The sequence below is a fragment of the Ylistrum balloti genome, unplaced genomic scaffold (genome assembly GCF_031769215.1).
Source record: "Ylistrum balloti isolate Yb309-2 unplaced genomic scaffold, AGI_CSIRO_Ybal_v1 Utg369996, whole genome shotgun sequence".
NCBI classification, from domain to species: domain Eukaryota; kingdom Metazoa; phylum Mollusca; class Bivalvia; order Pectinida; family Pectinidae; genus Ylistrum; species Ylistrum balloti.
In genome coordinates, this window is record NW_026782076.1 from 41,079 (window position 1) to 54,480 (window position 13,402).

A 13,402-nucleotide genomic window follows, 5' to 3' on the forward strand; every position below is an offset into this window, starting at 1 on the left:
ATCACAGATTGAATGATCACAGATTGATCACAGATTGATCACAGATTGAATGATCACAGATTGAATGATCACAGATTGAATGATCACAGATTGAATGATCACAGATTGAATGATCACAGATTGAATGATCACAGATTGAATGATCACAGATTGATCACAGATTGAATGATCACAGATTGATCACAGATTGAATGATCACAGATTGATCACAGATTGAATGATCACAGATTGATCACAGATTGAATGATCACAGATTGAATGATCACAGAATGATCACAGATTGAATGATCACAGAATGATCACAGATTGAATGATCACAGATTGAATGATCACAGATTGAATGATCACAGATTGAATGATCACAGATTGATCACAGATTGATTGATCACAGATTGAATGATCACAGATTGAATGATCACAGATTGAATGATCACAGATTGATCACAGATTGAATGATCACAGAATGATCACAGATTGAATGATCACAGATTGATCACAGATTGAATGATCACAGATTGAATGATCACAGATTGAATGATCACAGATTTACCCTCATTGAAGATAACAGAGATAAGATTTGTTCACTAATGAAAAACAGTTTACAAGCCTTGGATAGGTTTGATGTTACTGGAATCCTGTTTTATTTCAGCAGAAAGTGATAATATCAGCATCACTAGTTCAGCCAGTGGTCAGTATTATAGTGGACATAATCCAAAGGAGATGCGTGGCAGTGTGACCAGTAGTAATTATCATGGTGGCCAGCTTAGTGCCACTGAGAGTAGCCGTGGTGACGACCTTCATGAGGATACAGACAGTGAAAGTGTTGGAGGTAGGTGTTCTGTGGGCGTTGGAGATGGGGAGGGATATAAATGGCCATCTGAGACCTGAGTAGACCTGACCTGAATGGTTCAATGACCACTGCTGTAATGTTGTACTGACCACTGACATATCACACTATCCTAGTCTGTTGTCCTCTATATGACAGATACACAAATTCTCATCTATTGCTTATATATAAAAGTTATATTAAATTCCAGCTTATGCCACCTGCTTTAGGGCATTAGACACAAGCCTTGTGAAAAGAATGTCACCTAGTAATGGGAAGTAGACATTTTTGAACAGCCCCAGCTGGTTCACGGCAGTTGTGAACAGTGCCACCTGGTTCACGGCAGTCGTGAACAGTGCGACCTGGTTCACGGCAGTTGTGAACAGCACCAGCTGGTTCATGGCAGTTGTGAACAGCACCACCTGGTTCACGGCAATTGTGAACAGCGCCAGCTGGTTCACAGCAGTTGTGAACAGGGCCAGCTGGTTCCTGGCAGTTGTGAACAGCACCAGCTGGTTCATGGCAGTTGTGAACAATGCCACCTGGTTCATGGCAGTTATGAACAGTGCCACCCGGTTCATGGCAGTTGTGAACAGTGCCACCTGGTTCAGGGCAGTTGTAAACAGTGCCACCTGGTTCATGACAGTTGTGAACAGTGCCACCTGGTTCATGGCAGTTGTGAGCAGTGCTACCTGGTTCATGTCAGATGAATGAAAACAAAGCCATCTGATTGTGAAGATAGTCTGTGTAGTTAGCACAACCTGTTTGTTTGCAGAAACTGTGTTGTGTTGTTATATTGAAGGTTATTGTGTCAGTATATAGAGAGTTATTGTGTCAGTATATAGAGGGTTATTGTGTCAGTATATAGAGGGTTATTGTCAGTATATAGAGGGTTATTGTGTCAGTATATAGAGTTATTGTGTCAGTATATAGAGGGTTATTGTGTCAGTATATTGAAGGTTATTGTGTCAGTATATAGAGGGTTATTGTGTCAGTATATAGAGGGTTATTGTGTCAGTATATTGAAGGTTATTGTGTCAGTATATAGAGGGTTATTGTGTCAGTATATAGAGGGTTATTGTGTCACTGTATAGTGGGTTATTTTGTCAGTGTATAGAGGGTAATTTTGTTAGTATATAGTGGGTTATTTTGTCAGTATATAGTGGGTTATTTTGTAAGTATATAGTGAGTTATTTTGTTAGTATATAGTGGGTTATTTTTTTAGTGTAAAGTGGGTTATTGTGTAAGTGTATAGTGGGTTGTTGTGTCAGTGTATAGTGGGTTATTGTGTCAGTGTATAGTTGGTTGTTGTGTCAGTATATAGTGGGTTATTGTGTCAGTATGTAGTGGGTCATTTTGTCAGTATATATAGGATTTTTGTTTCAGTATAAAGAGGGTTGTTGTGTCAGCATACTGAGGGTTGTTGTGTCAGCATACTGAGGGTTGTTGTGTCAGTATACTTAGGGTTATTGTGTCAGTTTATAGGTTATGGTGTCAGTATATAGAAGGTAATGTGTAACCATATAGAAGGCTGTTTTGTCAGTATATAGAGTGTTGTTGTCAGTAAATAAAGGGAAATTGTGTCAGTATATTGAGTTGTGTCAATATTTAGAGGATTTAGAATATGTTGCATATGATTTATAATGTATAGTGAGTAGCCGTTCGTTTATCAGACTTAAAAACTGGTCTAGAAAGTAGTGCTGAATCATCTACTCATCCCTCTCATGTTTATTACCTGCTGTAATCCTGCTTACTGGTGAAATAGCTAGAGTGATCTCCCTTTGTAGTGTCTGCTCATATGATCTGTATCTGTAAAACTGTGCTATATTCAACCTCTCTCTGACTCTAATGCCCTCTGACAGAAAAACATACAAATCTTCCAAAATCCATTTTCCTACATTGACAGTCAACATTTTAATCAATTTTACTGTTGATGTAATATTAATCCCTTTTCACAATAAAAAAAATGGAAAAAAAAAGAATGATGAACAAGTCCACTGTAAAATGTATTTTGGAGGAAGTAAGTTCTTCTTGCAGAGAATTTTTCCAAACTGACCTCTTGATGGCAACCCTCTAAGCAAATTGTCCTGATTGAAATATCCAAGTAATGTGGGCATAATTGATTCACCAGTATAACTGGCTGTCATGTGATTCACCAGTATTACTGACTGTCATGTGATTCACCAGACTGGATGTCATGTGATTCACCAGTATAACTGGCTGTCATGTGATTCACCAGTATAACTGGCTGTCATGTGATTCACCAGTATAACCGGCTGTCATGTGATTCACCAGACTGGCTGTCATGTGATTCACCAGTATTACTGGCTGTCATGTGATTCACCAGACTGGCTGTCATGTGATTCACCAGTATTACTGGCTGTCATGTGATTCACCAGTATAACTGGCTGTCATGTGATTCACCAGAATAACTGGCTGTCATGTGATTCACCAGTATAACTGGCTGTCATGTGATTCACCAGTATAACTGGCTGTCATGTGATTCACCAGTTATACTGGTTGTCATGTGATTCACCAGTATAACTGACTGTCATGTGATTCACCAGTATAACTGGCTGTCATGTGATTCATCAGTATTACTGGCTGTCATGTGATTCACCAGTATAACTGGCTGTCATGTGATTCACCAGTATAACTGGCTGTCATGTGATTCACCAGTATAACTGACTGTCATGTGATTCACCAGTATAACTGACTGTCATGTGATTCACCAGACTGGCTGTCATGTGATTCACCAGACTGGTTGTCATGTGATTCACCAGTATAACTGGCTGTCATGTGATTCACCAGTATAACTGGCTGTCATGTGATTCACCAGTATTACTGGCTGTCATGTGATTCACCAGACTGGATGTCATGTGATTCACCAGTATAACTGGCTGTCATGTAATTCACCAGTATAACTGGCTGTCATGTGATTCACCAGACTGGCTGTCATGTGATTCACCAGTATTACTGGCTGTCATGTGAATATAACTGGCTGTCATGTTATTCACCAGTATAACTGGCTGTCATGTGATCCACCAGTATAACTGGCTGTCATGTGATTCATCAGTATAACTGGCTGTCATGTGATTCACCAGTATAACTGGCTGTCATGTGATTCACCAGTATAACTGGCTGTCATGTGATTCACCAGTATAACTGGCTGTCATGTGATTCACCAGTATAACTGGCTGTCATGTGATTCACCAGTATAACTGGCTGTCATGTGATTCACCAGTATAACTGATTGTCATGTGATTCACCAGTATAACTGACTGTCATGTGATTCACCAGTATAACTGGCTGTCATGTGATTCACCAGTATAACTGGCTGTCATGTGATTCACCAGTATAACTGGATGTCATGTGATTCACCAGTATAACTGGCTGTCATGTGATACACCAGTATTACTGGCTATGATGTGAATATAACTGGCTGTCATGTGATTCACCAGTATAACTGGCTGTCATGTGATTCACCAGTATAACTGGCTGTCATGTGATTCACCATTATGTCTGTCATGTGATTCACCAGTATTACTGGCTGTCATGTGAATATAACTGGCTGTCATGTGATCCACCAGTATTACTGGCTATGATGTGAATATAACTGGCTGTCATGTGATTCACCAGTATAACTGGCTGTCATGTGAATATAACTGGCTGTCATGTGATTCACCAGTATAACTGGCTGTCATGTGATTCACCAGTATTACTGGCTGTCATGTGATTCACCAGTATTACTGGCTGTCATGTGATTCACCAGTATAACTGGCTGTCATGTGATTCATGTGATTCACCAGTATAACTGGCTGTCATGTGATTCACCAGTATTACTGGCTGTCATGTGATTCACCAGTATTACTGGCTGTCATGTGATTCACCAGTGTAACTGGCTGTCATGTGATTCACCAGTATTACTGGCTGTCATGTGATTCACCAGTATAACTGGCTGTCATGTGATTCACCAGTATAACTGGCTGTCATGTGATTCACCAGTATAACTGGCTGTCATGTGATTCACCAGTATAACTGGCTGTCATGTGATTCACCAGTATAACTGGCTGTCATGTGATTCACCAGTATAACTGGCTGTCATGTGATTCACCAGTATAACTGGCTGTCATGTGATTCACCAGTATTACTGGCTGTCATGTGATTCACCAGACTGGTTGTCATGTGATTCACCAGTATAACTGGCTGTCATGTGATTCACCAGTATAACTGGCTGTCATGTGATTCACCAGTATAACTGGCTGTCATGAGATTCACCAGTATAACTGGCTGTCATGTGATTCACCAGTATAACTGGCTGTCATGTGATTCACCAGTATAACTGGCTGTCATGTGATTCACCAGTATAACTGGCTGTCATGTGATTCACCAGTATTACTGGCTGTCATGTGATTCACCAGTATAACTGGCTGTCATGTGATTCACCAGTATAACTGGCTGTCATGTGATCCACCAGTATAACTGGCTGTCATGTGATTCATCAGTATAACTGGCTGTCATGTGATTCACCAGTATAACTGGCTGTCATGTGATTCACCAGTATAACTGGCTGTCATGTGATTCATCAGTATAACTGGCTGTCATGTGATTCACCAGTATAACTGGCTGTCATGTGATTCACCAGTATAACTGGCTGTCATGTGATTCACCAGTATAACTGGGCGTCATGTGATTCACCAGTATAACTGGCTGTCATGTGATTCACCAGTATAACTGGGCGTCATGTGATTCACCAGTATAACTGGCTGTCATGTGATTCACCAGTATAACTGGATGTCATGTGATTCACCAGTATAACTGGCTGTCATGTGATCCACCAGTATTACTGGCTATGATGTGAATATAACTGGCTGTCATGTTATTCACCAGTATAACTTGCTGTCATGTGATCCACCAGTATTACTGGCTATGATGTGAATATAACTGGCTGTCATGTGATTCACCAGTATTACTGGCTATGATGTGAATATAACTGGCTGTCATGTGATTCACCAGTATAACTGGCTGTCATGTGATCCACCAGTATTACTGGCTATGATGTGAATATAACTGGCTGTCATGTGATCCACCAGTATTACTGGCTATGATGTGAATATAACTGGCTGTCATGTGATTCACCAGTATAACTGGTTGTCATGTGATTCACCAGTATAACTGGCTGTCATGTGATTCACCAGTATTACTGGTTGTCATGTGATTCACCAGTATTACTGGCTGTCATATGATTCACCAGTATAACTGGCTGTCATGTGATTCACCAGTATTACTGGCTGTCATATGATTCACCAGTATTACTGGTTGTCATGTGATTCACCAGTATAACTGGCTGTCATGTGATTCACCAGTATAACTGGCTGTCATGTGATTCACCGGTATTACTGGCTGTCATGTGATTAACCAGTATAACTGGCTGTCATGTGATTCACCGGTATAACTGGCTGTCATGTGATTCACCAGTATAACTGGCTGTCATGTGATTCACCAGTATTACTGGCTGTCATGTGATTCACCAGTTATACTGGTTGTCATGTGATTCACCAGTATTACTGGCTGTCATGTGAATATAACTGGCTGTCATGTTATTCACCAGTATAACTGGCTGTCATGTGATCCACCAGTATAACTGGCTGTCATATGATTCACCAATATAACTGGCTGTCATATGATTCACCAGTATAACTGGCTGTCATATGATTCACCAGTATAACTGGCTGTCATATGATTCACCAGTATAACTTGCTGTCATGTGATTCACCAGTATTACTGGCTGTCATGTGATTCACCAGTATAACTGGCTGTCATGTGATTCACCAGTATAACTGGCTGTCATGTGATTCACCAGTATAACTGGCTGTCATATGATTCACCAGTATGACTGGCTGTCATATGATTCACCAGTATAACTGGCTGTCATATGATTCACCAGTATAACTGGCTGTCATGTGATTCACCAGTATTACTGGCTGTCATGTGATTCACCAGTATTACTGGCTGTCATATGATTCACCAGTATAACTGGCTGTCATGTGATTCACCAGTATTACTGGTTGTCATGTGATTCACCAGTATTACTGGCTGTCATGTGATTCACCAGTATTACTGGCTGTCATGTGATTCACCAGTATTACTGGTTGTCATGTGATTCACCAGTATTACTGGCTGTCATGTGAATATAACTGGCTGTCATGTGATCCACCAGTATTACTGGCTATGATGTGAATATAACTGGCTGTCATGTGATTCACCAGTATAACTGGTTGTCATGTGATTCACCAGTATAACTGGCTGTCATGTGATTCACCAGTATTACTGGTTGTCATGTGATTCACCAGTATAACTGGCTGTCATGTGATTCACCAGTATTACTGGCTGTCATATGATTCACCAGTATTACTGGTTGTCATGTGATTCACCAGTATAACTGGCTGTCATGTGATTCACCAGTATAACTGGCTGTCATGTGATTCACCGGTATTACTGGCTGTCATATGATTCACCAGTATAACTGGCTGTCATGTGATTCACCGGTATAACTGGCTGTCATGTGATTCACCAGTATAACTGGCTGTCATATGATTCACCAGTATTACTGGCTGTCATGTGTATACTGGCTGTCATGTGATTCACCAGTATAACTGCTGCTGTCACTGTGAATATAACTGGCTGTCATGTGATTCACCAGTATAACTGGCTGTCATGTGATTCACCATATGATTCACCTAGTATTACTGGCTGTCATGTGATTCACCAGTATTACTGGTTGTCATGTGATTCACCAGTATAAACTGTCATGTGATTCACCAGTATTACTGGCTGTCATGTGATTCACCAGTATTACTGGTTGTCATGTGATTCACCAGTATAACTGGCTGTCATGTGATTCACCAGTATTACTGGCTGTCATGTGATTCACCAGTATTACTGGTTGTCATGTGATTCACCAGTATTACTGGCTGTCATGTGAATATAACTGGCTGTCATGTTATTCACCAGTATAACTGGCTGTCGTGTGATTCACCAGTATAACTGGCTGTCATATGATTCACCAGTATAACTGGCTGTCATATGATTCATCAGTATAACTGGCTGTCATGTGATTCACCAGTATAACTGGCTGTCATGTGATTCACCAGTATAACTGGCTGTCATGTGATTCACCAGTATAACTGGCTGTCATGTGATTCACCGGTATAACTGGCTGTCATGTGATTCACCAGTATAACTGGCTGTCATGTGATTCACCAGTATAACTGGCTGTCACTGGTATAGGAAGCATGTTATCCTGGAAGAGCACCAGTTTAACATGTAAAACTACCAAATATGGAGAAGATGATTGTCCTAGGTATGAAAAGTATTTCATTCGGAAAACTCTAGCAACTGAACAACTGAATGTCAGACAAGTGAAATATGTTCTTTAAACTGCCAGCCACTTCACCTGAGGAAGCTCCTGTCCAATTTGTGCAGCCATGCAACTGTGAAACAAGGAAATATCAGTGTTATTGAACAATCCTGAACACTGATATTGGGTCAGCTGCTAATTATTAGCCCTGCAGAATTACCTACTTTAAACATTTACCTTCATTTACATTCTATAATTTTTTTCTTTCTTTTTTTTTAAGAAATTCTGTAATTGGCAGAAGTCTCCTAGATTTTGTAAGCTTGCCTCTGTAGTCCTAAAACTGATAAATCTTTGAACAGGTTTATGCAATTTCTGCGTTTAAATTTTCGACCTTCTTTATGACACTTTTGTAATTTCCTCTACTAAAATATAAGTTTGAAATACTTAAAATTGGTAATTTTTTTGCGAAAAGATATCCCTGAAAAAGGCACCAACCAGTGAGAGGAATAGAGAGAAAACCATTGATAAAATATACTAACCTGCCAATACCTATAGGTTTGGGCTACAAGAGGCAAGAGATTTGTAAATGGTAGGGTTTCGGGCCATGAGAGGTCAGAACTTTGTATATGGTGGTGTTTGGTGCCACAAAGGACAGGACTTTGTACATGGTGGGGTTAGGGGCCACAAGAGGTCAGAGCTTTGTATATGGTGGTGTTTGGGGCCGCAAAAGGACAGGACTTTGTACATGGTGGGGTTAGGGGCCACAAGAGGTCAGAACTTTGTATATGGTGGTGGTTTATTTTCTTGCCCTTTCCTTCAGGTGTCCATGCTTCTCGTCACCATTCATCAGCCAATCAGCCCAGCCGTGACAGTCGCTACCGATATCATTAATGGCCAGTCCCACCAGTGCCTGCGGCTAGTGTGTGTTTGTGTCTCTCCCTCTCCCAGCTCTGTGTCCGACTGCCTAACACTGTGTGTGTCCTAACCCAGACGCTTTACATGATTGGTATAATGTAACCATAGAAACTACTCAACTGATTTACCTGGAGAAAGAGTATTCAGGACTTGTTTGTTACCTACAGTATACAGTAAATCAAAGTAACACATTTACCATGAAATGCTGTCATTACTGTCCTTCTAGTTTAGGCTTTATTATACTTACAGCTACAGCTACTACCAAGTTTATTTAACTCACCTGGCCCAAAGGCTCTGTGAACTTATGCCATGTCTGCTGCAGCATCCATCGTCATCCAATCAACTTTTTTCTACATTTGTTGCTAGCATAAAGGACTGGGTTGATTTTGATCCAATTTGGTTAAAAGCATCCTTGGGGAAAGGTCTGGGCCCCCAGGAGCCTGAGGAATGGGGTCCTCCAGGGAAAATTTAGCAAATTAATTGAAAACCTTTTTCAGTTGGAATTTTGTATAAATTTTGTCTGAAGTATCTTTGGATGAAGTGGTCCGAATTTTTAGGTCACCTGAGCCGAAGGCTCATGGTGACCTATTGCCGTCATGATTTGTCTGTCGTGCATCTTTAACTTTTCACATATTCAACTTCTTCTCAAGAACCACTGAATGGATTTTGACCAAACTTGGCACAAAGCATCCCCACGGGAAGCTGCTTCAAGTTTGCGAAGAAAAAGGGCGTGGCCATAATAGGGGCCCCAGGAGGGGGAAAAAGGGGGTAAAATTAGGTAAATCTTTAAAAATCTTCTTCTCATGAACCAACAGTCAGATTAAGTTCATATTTGATATTTAGGGTCCTTATGGCAAGGTCTACAAAGTTTGCGAATGAAAAAAAAATCGGGTCAAAAACGGCCCCACTAGGGGGCGCTCAAATGGGTCAAAAATTCAACTTTGACCGATTTCAACCAAATTTGGTAGAAAGCATCCCTTAATGAAGGACATATGAAATTATGTTGAAAAAAGTGATTATGTCCCCTTTGGGGCCCATAAGGGGTGTAAAAGAGGCCATATGTAAAAACCTTCTTTAAATGACTTCTTCTGAAGAACCAGTGGGTGGATTGTGACCAAACTAGGCACAAAGCATCCCCATGGGAAGCCGCTTCAAGTTTGCGAAGAAAAAGGGCGTGGCCCCAGGAGGGGTAAAATTAGGTAAATCTTTAAAAATCTTCTGGGTAGATCATGTTCAAACTTGGTACAGATGTTTTACACACGGTCCTGCACAAGTGTTGTTACATTTTTGCAACATTTTAAAATCCCCAGATTATTGACATATATTCTTCAGGTGACCGTTAAGGCCCCTTGGGCCTCTTGTTTTCAAAAGATTGGTTTGACCCAAAGATGCCTGACAGGTCAGGCACAAAAGGGAAAATTTAGTCAGTTCTTCTTAATCCTTCTTTAGTAAGATTTTGTCCAGATCGTGTGTGATGTATCCTTAGAGGATTCATTGTTATATAGACAATGAGTAGGACCTTCTTGGCACAGAGGGGTGGGACTTTATAGGGTGTAGATGGGGGGCACACTTTAAATCCTTCCGCAGCGATAAAAGGATTTTTACCAGATTTCGTCTGAGGCATCATAAGATATGACAGATTTAATTTTGTATGGTTCCTAGGTCAGGTTAGGGTTCCAATAGGGCTAAAATACAGATACACCTTGAAAATCCTACTTCTCCTGTTTGGATAGAACAATTTTGACAAAACAAACCCAGGTGAGTGATACAAGACCAATGGGCCTCTTGTTTAATAAGTTTAACCCATTTATAATGTCTAGTGTTATATAACATTGTATTATGTCTGGTGTTATATAACACTGTATTAAGCCTGTTATATAACACTGTATTATGTCTGTGCTATAACACTGTATTATGTCTGTTATATAACACTGTATTATGTCTGGTGTTATATAACACTGTATTATGTCTGTTATATAACACTATTATGTCTGTTATATAACACTGTATTATGTCTGTTATATAACACTGTATTAAGCCTGTTATATAACACTGTATTATGTCTGTGCTATAACACTGTATTTTGTCTGTTATATAACACTGTATTATGTCTGGTGTTATATAACACTGTATTATGTCTGTTATATAACACTGTATTATGTCTGTTATATAACACTATTACGTCTGTTTTATAACACTATTATGTCTGTTATATAACACTGTATTATGTCTGTTATATAACACTATTATGTCTGTTATATAACACTGTATTATGTCTGTTATATAACACTATTATGTATGTTATATAACACTGTTTTATGTCTGTTATATGACACTGTATTATGTCTGTTATATAACACTATTATGTCTGTTATATAACACTGTATTATGTCTGTTACATAACACTATTATGTCTGTTATATAACCCTGTATTATGTCTGTTATATAACACTATTATGTCTTTATATAACACTGTATTATGTCTGTTATATAACACTATTATGTCTGTTATATAACACTGTATTATGTCTGTGCTATAACACTGTATTTTGTCTGTTATATAACACTGTATTATGTCTGGTGTTATATAACACTGTATTATGTCTGTTGTTATATAACACTGTATTATGTCTGTTATATAACACTATTACATCTGTTATATAACACTATTATGTCTGTTATATAACACTGTATTATGTATGTTATATAACACTATTATGTCTGTTATATAACACTGTATTATGTCTGTTATATAACACTATTATGTATGTTATATAACACTGTTTTATGTCTGTTATATAACACTGTATTATGTCTGTTATATAACACTGTATTATGTCTGTTATATAACACTGTATTATGTCTGTTATATAACACTGTATTATGTCTGTTATATAACACTGTATTATGTCTGTTATATAACACTATTATGTCTGTTACATAACACTATTATGTCTGTTATATAACACTGTTTTATGTCTGTTATATAACACTGTATTATGTCTGTTATATAACACTATTATGTCTGTTATATAACACTGTATTATGTCTGTTATATAACACTGTATTATGTCTGTTATATAACACTATTATGTCTGTTATATAACACTGTATTATGTCTGTTATATAACACTATTATGTCTGTTATATAACACTGTTTTATGTCTGTTATATGACACTGTATTATGTCTGTTATATAACACTATTATGTCTGTTATATAACACTGTATTATGTCTGTTACATAACACTATTATGTCTGTTATATAACACTGTTTTATGTCTGTTATATAACACTATACGTCTGTTATATAACACTATTATGTCTGTTATATAACACTGTTTTATGTCTGTTATATAACACTATTACGTCTGTTATATAACACTATTATGTCTGTTATATAACACTGTTTTATGTCTGTTATATAACACTATTACGTCTGTTTTATAACACTGTATTATGTCTGTTATATAACACTATTATGTCTGTTATATAACAATGTGTTAATGTCTGTTATATAACACTGTATTATGTCTGTTATATAACACTATTATGTCTGTTATATAACAATGTGTTAATGTCTGTTATATAACACTGTATTATGTCTGTTACATAACACTATTATGTCTGTTATATAACACTGTATTATGTCTGTTATATAACACTGTATTATGTCTGTTATATAACACTATTACGTCTGTTTTATAACACTGTATTATGTCTGTTATATAACAATGTGTTAATGTCTGCAGTGTGTAAAACATAATCATTTTCACAGCTTTGTTTCCTAACAAATTACTTTTACTAAAATATCCTCAAATTTACATATACTATTTTGCTTTTTCCTTGGTTATAGTTGTCATTATTGTGACTATCACATACTGGTTTCAAATTTTTAAAGATTTCATTATTTGTAGCTGATTATTAACCTTAATTTACAGATAAATTTGTTCCTATGGTCTGTCAGATTCTATGAACAATTGGTTGTTTCCACAGATGCTACGAACAGCTTGAAGGATCTCTTTTAAATTTCATCTTCATTGTATGTTCTAGCTGTTCATGTAAATTCGAATTTTCTTCTTTTTTTATATTCAAGATGGCTACAATGCGCCATTTTAAACTTTGACATTTAGAATTTATTACCTCAATTTTGGCTGAAGGGACCTCTTCGGAACATGATGAATGTGATCAGATATCCTAGCACAAGCCATTTCGATTTGGTAGTCAAAATAGCTGTCTTTTTAAATTTTGAAAATAGATTGATCAACCTTTAAAAAGTTTTACATCGCAGTACCACAAGAT

The 13,402-nt window shown here is 37.9% G+C and overlaps 1 protein-coding gene across 4 annotated transcripts in view; it reads left to right on the forward strand.

Annotated features, from left to right (window-relative positions):
• Nucleotides 1-13,402, forward strand: part of LOC132548021 (rabphilin-3A-like) — a 71,765-nt gene that overhangs the window by 21,092 nt on the left and 37,271 nt on the right. For 2 of the 4 annotated variants that reach the window (XM_060211838.1, XM_060211836.1), the window contains exon 8: nucleotides 650-829. The exons of 1 other annotated variant lie outside the window; for it this stretch is intronic. In XM_060211838.1, coding sequence (XP_060067821.1) covers nucleotides 650-829 — 180 coding nt within the window. The remainder of the gene's footprint in view (nucleotides 1-649; nucleotides 830-13,402) is intronic. One more of the 4 variants, XM_060211837.1, reaches the window with a different exon arrangement.